General features: G+C 38.2%; 1 protein-coding gene across 3 annotated transcripts in view; it reads right to left on the bottom strand.

Moving 5' to 3' along the window:
* The window catches only part of LOC127434473 (phospholipid phosphatase-related protein type 5-like), a 74,786-nt gene that overhangs the window by 30,045 nt on the left and 31,258 nt on the right, over window positions 1–13,483 (bottom strand). For all 3 annotated transcript variants that reach the window (XM_051687280.1, XM_051687281.1, XM_051687283.1), the window contains one exon: window positions 8,265–8,397. In XM_051687280.1, the coding sequence (XP_051543240.1) occupies window positions 8,265–8,397 (133 nt within the window). The remainder of the gene's footprint in view (window positions 1–8,264; window positions 8,398–13,483) is intronic.

Below are 13,483 nucleotides of genomic sequence, written 5' to 3'. Positions count from 1 at the left end.
CTCTACTTCCCAATATCACCTTCTCTTTGATGAGTTTTACAACAGCAGATAATAGCTGAAGAACAGAAAGTCATCAATGTTTTAGAGAAAGCTTCATTTTTCTCCTTTAGAATTTGCTTGCTTAGAATTTTTTTTTCTTTTTTTTTTTTTTTTAGCTAAACAGACTGACAGATTTGACAAGGCTATTATTATAGCCATTGAAAGACTGGTGTCAACAATAAGTCATTTCACAACTCCTGGCAGTGCAATTCAGACAACATAAATCTAACAAAGCACTGCTTAGCACAATGCCCTGCCTAAATCCAGTCGCTTAGAGCAACATGCCTCATTGGAGTTTTTACTTGACATAAGGCAAAACGAGTTGGCCACATAACTTGGATGGCAATTGGTAAATCTTGTCTTATTCTAGATGAGTTTAGGCTTCACATTAAAAAGGCAAACTTATAAAGGTCACTGCTGGCATCAAATCCATCCTGTTCTCTGTCATCTTGGCAGAGATGCCTAGTGGCAGCAGCATGATAACTTTGATGCTGACAGTCCCTGCACTGAGCTCTATCTGCAAACTGCAGCTAAATATGGCTTGTCTATTGACACTTTCTCTCACATGGCAATCTAAACAGCTGTGGACGCCAATGAAACTTGGAATTTGCTTATAGATTGCCCTGAGAATTTCAGGGTCTAGGACTTATTGGATAATAAAAGAAAAACAAAACATCTACAAAGGGAGAATGAGTGTATTGTAACGTATATAGATTATGTTTCATGTTAAATGTAATTGGCTCTGTGTGTCACACAAACAGAAGTAAAATATAATTTGACCCCAAGATCAAAAGAACAATAGAAAGAAGCTTATTTTAGGACCATTATTTTCCTTTTTTGATTATTTGTATGATAATAAACTAATACTAATCAACTAATCAAATTCTAATTACCTCCCATATTCCTCCCAATTTATCAATACAGTAATGTGCCTGGATGTTTTAATTAATTAGATTCATTAGATGTTACTGGTTAGATTACTGTAAAACATTTTATTTTTACTACATTACAGTAAAAGTACTGTACTAAATGATTTTTGGCAGTACAACAAATCCTATCATGATGTATAAATTGTTTTAACATTTAAAAAATGCAACTTTTTTTTACAATAAGAATTTGGGTAGGAAATGTACTTAATTGATATATAAAAAATTCTTATTGCCCCTAAAATAAGAATTTGGGAGGAAAATGTGCTTAATTGTCTTTAAAAAAAAAACACTTGGAAAAAAAATTAATAATGTATGCTATATTTTCTTTAAGCAAAATATAATTTATATAGTATTAATATTATATCTTAAAATTTACATATTTATTTTTTTATATTATTTTGGTGTGAAATATGACCTGGACATGTTAGTCCCATTTAGCATTTTCTTTAGGCTGGAAAATGCATTTCTACCAATACAAATCATAATTAGCTGGGCTAAGATAAAAATGAAGGGAAATATTTAATCTAAACATGCCTGTTTTTTTATTTTTATTTTTTATAAGGTTTCCATTTAGTACTTAATTAGTTTCGTAATCATACATCTTGCATATTTAGTATTTCATTTATATAACTTGGAGGCAAGACAGAAGCTATATAATGACATTTTAGAGCACACAAGCACACACAGCTTTGGAGTGTCTTCTGTTTTCATTCATGATCATTTTCTGGTATCAAGAGTCAACATTAACCAAGAGTTCTTCCCAGGCAGAGACAAGATGAGCATCTCTGAGCTAAACACAAGTGCACCATGACCCACAGCCATTTTCTAAATTTAATCTCTCCCAAAGAGCATTGCTGTGTGAGTCATTATGCAAATAACAAGCCAGTGACTTTAGGTCATGAAGCAACTGGTCTCATTTGATGTCTTTGTTGAGATTTACCTTCAGCCCTCAAACAAAACAGGGAACAACATTATTTTTCAAAAGGTTTTCATTTTAAGCAGCCTCCCCTAGCTGGAAATGCATATAACATAATCTAAATGCTTTATCTTTTGAGTTTGATTTGAGGTTTAAAGGAATCACCCAAAAATGAAAACGATAAAACTGATAATTCTGGTCTGGTATGCTGATTGGTTAATATAATGTTATAACGTAGTCAAATTGGTTTGGAGCAATAGGAGGATGAGTAAATTCTGACAGAATTTACATTTTGCGGGAACTAATGCTAAAAAATGACTGATTTTGAGCTCAAACTAACTGTTATATCTCTAAAGACAAAACTTATTTCACCTGAACCATCAGGGAATGCTCTCGCTGAGGAGTCATGCATTGTAAAAAGAAGGTTTCAGAAAGATCCAATTTCCTCTGGGCTACATTCACTGCTGCTGAAAGGTGACAGATGCTGTCAGTGGAGCAAAGGTTATCTTCTCAGCACCCTGTAGGAGGCTTTAGAACAATTCTGCTTATCTGATTTGTCTTTAAGACCGCTAATGCAGTCAGATGTCCAACAATCCTGCAGCTTGGATGACTAGGCACTGTAAAACTATGACTAAAGAGTATTCTGCCTAAGAAAAAAAAAAAAAAAAAAAAAGAGTGTGAGTTGAATAGGGGCCCATTTAATGAGCAAATTCAGAAATTACTAGGAGATGGTGGATTTCCTCTGAGGATGAGGCTTATAATCCATTACAATAATTTCCTTATCTCATGAATACAGTAAAGCATTAGAGGACAAAAATGAGTGAAAGAGCACGTGACAGACAGAGAGAGAGAGAGAGAGAGAGAGAGAGAGAGACTGGTCTTTAACTGTAAACTGCATTAAGATCATGTGACTTGGTCAGAGAGGCTTTACCATCATGATGTTGTAGGGCATGTGAGGTTAAACAAGGCTATGCTTCCTAAAGCCACTTTTATGTGGAACAAACTCACTTCTAAACATGTTGACTTATAAGTAAAGGAACAGTTCGCCAAAAAAGAAAATTCTGTCATCATTTACTCAACCTCATGTTGTTCCAAACCCATTTGACTTCCTTTCTTCTTTCTTTCTGAACAACAGTCTGATTCCAGAAGTAAAAATCCTATTCATTTTCTTCATAGGGAAATAGATTTTAACTATAACTTTTAAAGACCGACCTGTGAGCTCAGATGTTGTTAATTGCTTGTACCTGTTTTTTTGTGTTTAATAGCAGAATTTGTAACGATCCACCAATGAGAGAATCGCAGCAAACAAAGCATCCCAAATGAACCCGACAGTGACCGTCCACTTCCATTATGGACTATGAATAATGCAATTGTTGGTTTTCATTTTCAAACTCCAATATTTGCAGAAACTGAACATTTTGCGATAAAATTAGAGTATAGTGTTTTTCTTTTTCTTTTCTTTTTTTATACTTACAATCAACAACTTTAAATCAATAGTTTCATAATTTTTGTTATAGTTTTGTCACTCAGTTCCGTCATTCGCAATGCGTCATGGTATTGTAGTTCATTCTCTCATTACATACATCAAGTACACAGTCTAGCAGGGCTGGAGTGGCTAACTGGGAGGACCGGGAGATTTCACGGTGGGCCGCACAAAAATTAGGCTGGCAGGTTTGCATGTCGATTAATAAACATTCAGTCATGTATCACGTAACAGTTGCCAACTGTCTGTATCCTCTGGTATATAAGAGATCATAACTGCGTTCTGTAGTTTAGCGGATACGGTCTCTACCATATTTTATCGTCCCACCCAAACAAGTGGGCTGAAAGAGACAAAACATTGGCTGTTGCACCATCACACTGAAGCTTCACTTGACTGTGGGGGAAGAATCACGCAAGATCCAGCGAGAACAGATGCTATTAGCTGAATGGATGAACCTGCTTCCGGTAGCAGATCATCACAAGTTGCAGTGCAGAATGATGATCATAATTTGTATTGAAAAAAAAAAAAAAAAAAGAATACTTGTTGGAATCCTGCATTTTTTTTAATGGCATATAAAAATGTAAAGACAATAACTCAACCTTCAGTAAGTTTCTTGAGCATTTCATTACTGAACATATTTTCACTAGATCAGTTGCTATGTTAATTAAAATGCCTAAAATACAATTTTAATTGTGAGTGTTTACAGTTCTATAGTGTGATTATTTGCCTAGAAAGACTTTAAAATACACTTGACATAAAAAATGCACTTATATTTTATAACAGATGCAATGAAGACTTATGTTAGAAGGCTAAAATCAAAGTGATTTAAACAAACTTTAAATGCCATATGTAGTATAAAGAAATGAAGAGTTAAAGTTTTATGTAATGCATATATTATATTTTTGCCATGTTCTCATTTTAATGTAATCATGTTCACACACACCATGTCAACCAACTCCCACTCCCAACTCCCCCCACCCGGATACTTGGACATAAAATTCCTGGGTTGAATATGAATCCCACTCTGGCACTGCATTCTTGTACTTTTGTCTGGTTTTCAAATACTTTTTTGTCAATTCAAAGTTTGTTAGGTTGGGATTCACCTCTGAGCTAGTTGGTTTTGTCACAGCTCCAGTGAGTTTGTCAGTTGGTTTTTTGTTATTTTCTCTCCCTTATTTTTTGCAGACACTACCGGCATGCATGATCAGTGTTTCCATGAGAACACTGTTCCCAGGGGAATGCTGATCATGCCACTAATTAGTGTGCTAGCAGCACCTGGTTCTCCACTGATTCACTCCCTACTTAATCCCTTCATGTTCTCAGTATCTTTGCTAGATTGATGTTTGGTGTGAAATAATTTACCTCACTTTCTCTGCCTAGTTGGTCCTGTCTCATGTATCTGTTTGGTTGCCCACCTCTGCCCGTGTTTTGGGAATGTGGTTGCCTTTCAGTTTGCTGTCTGTTGTTCTCTGCACTCACAGATCTTTAGCGGAGGATTCCTCATCTCTGCCCGCGTGTCGGGAGAGTGATTGCCTTCCAGTCTGCTGTGTGCTGTTTTCTGCACCTCACTACGCTTCAACAGAGGATTCCAATGAATCTGCTCCTGACTTCCACAATGCACACACTCGCCTACGAACACACTATTCACGGATTTTCCCATTGCACAGCCATGGCGCCCACGCATCCACGAACTTCTCCCCGCTACTGCAGCCGGTGCCGGGATCCTCAGTCTTCGCCGGCACAGCTGAAGTGAATATTTATTGTTAATAAATCCTTTGAACTGTTCCTCTGCTCTTGGGTCTCTTTGTCTCACTATCATTGTCTTGACAGAACAATCTAGCCAAGTATGGACCCAGCTGAGTAGTCTTCTCTCCGCTCTGCCCTCTCTCAACAGGGAGCTTTACTGGGACGTTAGCAGGTTCCCCACGTTTCTGGGCGCTCCGAGGCTCATACCCCTCCTCCAAACCCATTTTCAGGTGAGGCAGGATCCTGTAGCACATTCCATTCACAGTGTTCCCTGTTCTTCACGTTACAGCCCTCTGCTTTCCCATCGGAGACAATGAAGGTGGCTTGTGTGATCACACTCCTCAGTATAAGGGCCGGTGAATGGGGGACCGCCATGTGGGACAACAGATATCCCTTTTGCACTTCTTTTCACGCCTTCTCCACGGAGCTCAGCTGAGTGTTTAAATCGCTCGGCTCAAGGTCGGGAGGCAGCGAGGGTCTTATTTGGACTGTCTCAAGGAGATCGGCGAGTCTCAGATTATGCTATCGAGTTTCTCACCCTGGCTGCTTCTTGTGAGTGGAACGATCACACCATGTGGGACCAGTTTCTGCATGGGCTTTCCGACGACATCCAGGATGAAATCTATCCTTTGGATCTGCCTCCATGCTTTGCCGATTTGGTGGATCTGGCTATCCGAGTTGATCAACATCTGGCCCTATGCTCTCCACCTACCCGGGCGGCTGGCCATCCAACCCTCTCCACTGCTTTGGCCAGGTCACCAGAATCACGGCCTGACACAGAGCCCATGTAAGTCGGGAGAACTCAGATTTCGCGTAAGGAGAAGCAGCGATGCCTCGTTCAAGGATCCCAGTCTGGTCATTTCTCTGCTTCCTGTTCGGTAAAAGACACAGCTCGTCAGTAGGAAGGGGGTTACTGGCGAGCGCAACACCCTAAGACAAAGCCCCTGGATTACGTGCACTTCTACTGGCCTGGCTGCAGTATGGATCTACCAGTCACACGGTCTCAGCCCTGGTGGATTCCGGAGCCAACTTTATGGACATCGACTTGGCTTCTGAATGGCGGGTTCCTATGTTCCAGTTGGATGAACCTATCACCTCCCACACCCTCAGTGGCAAGCCCGTCTGTCTGTCATCATCCAATCCACCATGCCAGTCACCTTCATCTCTGGAAAAAAATACGGAAAAGTTGTCCTTTTACCTGATCCAATCTCCAACGGCATCGGTAGTGTTGGGGCATCCTTGGTTGGTGATGCACAACCCACACATAGACTGGTCAACCAACATTGTTCTTGCTTGGAGTCCTTACTGTTTTTCTTAACTCTGCTGTCTCCCCTGTCCAGTCTTGTGTTTCATTGCAGGATGAACCGGCAGATTTATCTGGAGTACCGTTGACATAACATGACTTGAGGGCAGTGTTCAGCCGGTCCTGCGCCGTGACCCTTCCTTCTCATTGCCCATATGACTGTTACTTACTGGCACTTCACCTCCTCGGGGATGGCTGTATTCACTCTCGGCTTCCGAGAGGGAGGCCATGAACAGGCATATCAGCGATTGTCTGGCAGCCGGTTTCATCTGCCCTTCCTCATCACCAGCAGGGGTGGGGTTCTTCTTCGTGGAGAAGGATGGCTCGCTTAGACACTGTATAGATTATTGGGGGCTGAATGACATCACAGAGAAGAATCGTTATCCTTTGCCATTGATGTCCTCAGCTTTCGAACTCTTGCAGGGAGCGTCTGTCTTTACAAAGTTGGATTTACACAATGCTTATCACCTTGTCCGGATTAGGAAGGAGGATGAGTGGAAGATGGCTTTTAACACCCATAGGAGCACTTTGCATATTTGGTCATGACCTTCAGATTGGTCAGCGCCATCTTACAGGGGCTCGTAAATGACTCTGCTCTTGGGTCTCTTTGTCTCGCTCTCACTGTCTTGACAGGTTTAGTTTGTGGCTTGTAACTCATTTATGGAGGACTTTATGAAATTAATAAAACATTAATAGGAAAAAGACTTCAGGAAACAAGATGGCTAAAAAAGTGGGTGGACACAGTTGAATTCTTTATAAAGTATTTGTTTGAAGAATCTTTACACTGCTCTTTTCCATACAGCAAAAGCAGACTGTGACTGGGGCTGTAACTGCATCATAAGTAGTCCATATGATGCACTATTTTCCAAGTGTTCTAAAGCCATGTGAAACCTTTGTGTGAACAACTGACTGAAATGTAAAATTTGGAAAAAAAACAAAAACAAATGATATACAGTATATATATATATATAGGAAGTCGAAGTTCCAAAGGGTAAATCTTTCACTCTTGAAGCTCTAAAAATCGTCTTTGCATGCCATGATGTTTCCCACCAGGTTTGATATCAATGATTTTCACATTGTCTTATAACCAATCATAACACACTATTTGAATATGTGGAAGCATGATTGAGATTTGAGAGCTACGGCAAAGCACAATATATGTTGCATGGCTTCAAAAGACAACACACAAGTAGTATGGACTACTTTTATTATAATTTATTATGCTTTTTATCCTTTATGGAGCTAGATAGAACCTACACTAGTCAATGTCAGCTCCACAGAAGAAAGTCAAAGTTTGGCAGGAAGGTCAGTAAATGAAATAATTTTCATTTTTGTTTGAACTAAATAACCTCCTTCTGACACTTCCATAGCCAATTCTAAACTGAAATCTAAAGGTTTTTGACATCAGTGCACTTACTGTTGGTTTACTGTTTGTTGCTAAGACAAACAAAGCACTTCAAAGTAATTCCCACGGTTTTACTGTAAATTGAATGTCAGAGCTAAAAGTCGGAGCCTGGTTTCTCCCAAGGTTTTTTCCTCCACTATATATCAACTTATGGAGATTTCGTTCCTTGCCACAGTTGCCTTTGGCTAGATCGCTGGGGTCCTTAAGACAAAAATATTAAGGCATGACTTTACATGAAATTTTCAATGCAACTGCTCAATGGGGACTTTAAGGCATTTAAGGCATTACAGATACTACAGTATGAATTTCTGTAAAGCTGCTTTGAAATTATGTGCATTGTGAAAAATGCTATACAAATAAAAATGACTTGACTTGACTTGACTTGAAAGCACAACGTTCCATAAAAATTATCCATAAAATGTAGTGGAATTGCTGTAACATACCAAGGAAACGGAAAGTCCTCCGCACTAATGGGTTGAGGTAACAGCAGTCCCCATTCACAATGGTCTTCTCTCGATTGTCAAGGTCTTTTGATGTGTACTGTATCAAAAACAACACAGTCTCTGTCACGGTGATCTGAAAGAGAGTAGAACACCAGAAAGAATCAGAGATCTGAAATTTAATTAGCAACAAGAATTTGACATTTTCAGAAGATGATGTGAGTGGGATTTTTGGGCGATGTTTTGAAAAATCTTTATCCACTAATAAATCAAAATGAACTGAAATCATAATCACTGTAAATTTACTCTGGGTTTTGCAAAGTTGGTTCCTCATTAAAAAGCCACAACTCAATTGGCTGAGCAATTTCTTTAAGCATCCACCAATATCCATCATGATGAGAGATCAGTGGTGTTTACACAGAGTGTTCAAAGTACTAAAACACAGAACTGTGACTTTTACACAGGTGGCAGGTGTTTGCAGGTTGAGAGATAAAAAACAGTTAGATATATCCTAAGGCTGTAGACTTTTACAATCTGCCAAGAAAGCAGCATACTTTATCTCTCTCATGCTGAGATTGAGTGGTTGTCAAACAGGCTGGTCATTAAAGATGAAACTTTGCAATGGTCTGACGAACACAATTTTCTTTCCTGTTTTGACATTTTGAAGGGCTTGTTCAATTTTTAATAGCCAATAGCCTTTTGTTTATGTCAGAACCAGCCAAATCCATGCATATTGCAAGTAGGGGCAGGTGGTACTGTATTAGGGGGAGGGTACAGTCTCATTTTAGAGAGCATTTTATTGGACAAAAATGTGTATGCCCCTGCAAACAAGATGAGTAATCAACATTTTTTGGTCATTTTTACCAAAAGAGAAAGACGGTAAATTTGATATGCATACAATATATCTGCTAAATGAATGTTATGTCAATTTTTAGGAGTACACTAGCATGTAGAAGGGTTTAAAGCTCATAGACTACATAATAGACTAAAAGCCACAAAACTCCAATTTTGATTTCATAAGGTCTTTAAGACAGACATATGATTTAAGAGAATTTTAGACAGGTGAATGTTACACAGACATGATGTTACACAAATCAAACATCCCTGCTGTGTACAAAACGGATGAATCTTAGTTGCCAATGGAAACTGTGAGCAACAGAACAAACAATTGAGTGAAAAAAGTTTATAAATGACATCAAGCCTGCAACAGAAACAAAATTTTTATGCATCTATTGCTGAATTGTTAAAGCCTGCCAATGACTGTTCCAATAAATATGTAGTGAGTTTTACTGTGTTGATGCTCATTATGAGAATGGACACTATTTCTATCCCATGAATCCATATCAGAGTGTGTTCTGCCCTTATTTGCATCCATTAGAAGATTAAGTGTTTCACTATTATTGCTTGCTCTGACTAGGGGCATTTTCACACTGTAAACTTCGTCTAGTTATGCCTACTTTGCCTTTCAGTGTTGACAGATAATCAAACAAGGCCGTGAATTTGCATAAATGATCTTCAAAACTGATATCATGTTCAGTAATAGAGACAAAACGACAACTTGATGCTTTTTTCGCAATGCATGAAAGTTAAAAGAATATACAGCTGGAAATAATGTAGGTCGGGCCTTGATTTTATCCAATAAAATTTAATTGGACCATTTGGTTAATTGGATTGATAATATTGGTTAATACAATTTGTCCCTGTCCGCAAACACAAAAGTCATAAATACACATTTCTGGTCATATTGTCATCGATTCATCTGTGCATAGCAAAAAAGTTTTGTTTTCAAAATCGTTCATTAAAATTGTATAACTTGCTCTTTCTCTGAAATGATTTTCCCTTTCTTAAAATGATGTTTCACTAAGAAATATGTCACATTAAACAAGTAAAATGGGCTGTGAGCACTGATTCATGTTGAATTTAAGAGAGTAGTTAGGGACAATATTGTTTTCATGTTGCCATGTGTTTATTTTCAAGATTTATCAAAAATCCTTTCAAATTTGGGGTGTTCTTCACAGGTTGGATCTAGTCAAATTAACTAATGAAGTAAGACAGATATCACAGAACTGTAACCTTAGTGATAAGTAAAGTAACACAGATTGGTGGTCACTCGCCTTCTTTCTCTGGTCTTGTTCATGAACGCTAGGATCTGGTAAGGCTGACTGATGTAAAGAAACCAAGGTAAGGATGCAAACAAGGGGCTTTGGGGACTTTCCATTCTGTCAGAGTGATTTATGAGATGGACAAATTTGGTTTTGAAGCTTAAGCATGCAGGAAGGATCTTCTACTTTTAAAAGCTGAGAGAGTTAATCTCACATTCTCAAACACACACATAACATTTGAGATGAAGAGAAGTGTAAGAGTTCAGTGGTCCCCATCACCTCCCTCCTCACTTCAAAACACAGAAAAACCTCCCAAGGCCTAACACACACACACACACACACACACACACACTTTGTGTAATCTAGGTTATGAGCTTCCAGCAGAAGGGAGAATGATAGGGAAAGACAGAAAGAAAAAGCTCATAACATAACTGCTTAAGAAAGACATCACATCTCTGTTTTAATTCCTCACAAATATCTGTATATCCATCAGGGAATAGGTTTGAAGAATTGCAACCCATTTTACTTCCATAATGTGACATATTTCAGATTGTAACCAAATACTTAACATGAAAAAATGAGGGGTGGGGTTTAATTATCTATTTGGGAATTGATTGGATAGTGAAAAAGGCAGTAGGAGAGATGGGCTTAAACAATAAAAGGACTCAATAAATAAAGTCGTTTCAGAGGCAGAGCAAGTTTTTGATTACATATTAGATAGAGAATGATTTTTTGTTTTAGGAATAATGTGCACATATGAATCATTTGCGGTGTAGATTTCATATCGACTTCAAACCTATGTATATGTCTACGTAGTTCATGCATACAAAATATTTATACATACAAAAACCCTAATCTTTAAATTGCAAAGCTTGTGTAAATCATCTACCAAAATGACTCTTAGTTACTATAATACAGTATGAATGACTGATATGATTTTATCAGCAGGGGGTAAAATATGTAGGCTAACTGAATGTTGTTTAAACACTTGAGTCATTATAATGACAGAGGTTAAGTGCTGGAATACTTTATAAATGGCTCTTCCACATATACATAAAAACCCTTTTCACTGCTTAAAATGACCTTTTAATAATCTGAAATGGGTTTCTCCACATCAGACATATGGATCAGAGCAAACAGCGGTATAAACACAAAGAACAAATCTGCATTAGAATAAAGAGATTCAATCTTTGAGGTTAAGCTCTAAGCACAAGGTTACTGAAGGATCTCATAGGCCAAAGAAACATACATTTCCATGCTCAGAGGCCCCTGGAAATTCCTCAAGAGCCATAAACTAAGAGCCGACAAAATGGCACCCTAAAGTCTGGCATGGCCCAGCTAAATGAGAAGTGTACATCTGCCTAAAAGGCGCCGAGGAGTCTAGCTTCAGTCTAGCTGAAGCTTGCATTTGGCCAATAATGAACAAGGAAGTCTTGTCCAAGATAGCACATACCGAAAATACTCATGTTAATAATTATTCACATGACTTAAAGACTACTCTTCTAGAGAGTACCCCCACCCGCTTCAAGGGCAGAGGTTATGGGCAATAAAAGACACAGAGCTAAAGCAGGTTTCCTTGTGAAGACCCTCCTGAATTGCAATGAACAAAACAACACCAATACTGTGACTCTTTATTCTGGACAATAACCAATTTCCTAGGCTCCAAATAAGTCATGAGACAATTCCTGTATCGCATGACTATCGTCATTGTTCAAGAAACAGAGATTGAACAGACTGGATCTGAACTATGGAACTTTTTTTTAGGAGGACAAACCAATGCTCATAACTTCAAATTACAAATGAACTTTTAAATACAAATGTATCTCAGGACATCTCATCTTAATCCAGGAACATTTTACACAGTCACAGTACTTCGCTGAGTTAACCCTCTAAATACACAATATCTAGCCTTGCTAGATAATTCTGAAAATAAAGTTATAACCTGTAATCACTTTTATAACTGACAAATTAACTATTATAGCCTGATGTACCTTTTAAAATGTGTAGTGATTTGTAATCACTTATAACAGACAAATCGATGATTATAATCTTTAATCTTGTATTATTCATGTAATTTTACTAAGAATGGTAACTATTCATGGTAAAGCCATCATTTCAGGAATGTTTGTGTTAATTAATTTTTGATATATTCAGTTGTATCCAAGATATAAAATGTATGGTTAAAACATGTATTATTTAGAGCGGGAATTTGCAAGAATCCTCTACACAAAGGATTGTAAATCAACTTTGAAAAGGACAGACAAGTTGACCATGTGACTTTGAAAAGCTGCCTCTGATTGTCTTAGAGCCTTTTTGTGGTGTGAACAAACCGAATGGGCTAAAAAGCAAGCTGGGACTACCCCCAGTTGATTCCTGGAAGTTAGAGTTCTGAGTGGAGTTCGAGTTCTCTTCCTCGGCTTCTCTGTGCTCCACTTCCTTTTCAGCTCTGCGCTCTTGCCCTCGTGGCTTGTAGTCTTGCCCCGGTATCTCTCAAGTTCCGTACCACATAGAAGTCCAAAAAAGCTCGGACGCCAAGGTCGGAGGAACTTCTCTTCTCTGCGCTACGACCCACACACGTGACGGGAATCGAGGTCATCAGTCTTCCATGCGGAAGGCCTCATTTCCAAAGCCACCTCATCATCCATCGACACAACAGACAACAAACTATCCACGATATAACAGATGCCCAAAACATAGATGGAACTAACTTTCTGCAAAGAGCCAAAGAACAAAGCAACACAAGGAAATGCAACAACACGCAAGTACATCTCCAGACTTTTTCTGAAAGTGCTGGTGTATTATTTAATACTTTGGGTAATCCGATTGCAAATCGATTTAGACTCAAAGAAGGATCAATGTTTCTTAAGGCATCGTCTACAGACTCCATAAAGTTCCTTTTCTCTGTATAGATCATTTCCATCCAAGTCACTGTTAACATTACTCACCAACCTGTTTCATGTTTGTATGTGTTAGAATAGTTTTATGTTTAGATTAGCAATAAAATCTTGTTTGTATTCAAAGATAATTTGACTGTGGTATATTCTGATAAATAATCTCGTCACTTGATTTTTTAAAGATCTGGCCCTAAAACTATATCTAAAATATTTGTGATATTATTTT

This window comes from Myxocyprinus asiaticus, chromosome 44 (genome assembly GCF_019703515.2).
Source record: "Myxocyprinus asiaticus isolate MX2 ecotype Aquarium Trade chromosome 44, UBuf_Myxa_2, whole genome shotgun sequence".
NCBI lineage: Eukaryota > Metazoa > Chordata > Actinopteri > Cypriniformes > Catostomidae > Myxocyprinus > Myxocyprinus asiaticus.
The sequence above is the reverse complement of the archived record's forward strand: the minus strand, read 5'-3'. Positions and strand labels throughout refer to the sequence as shown.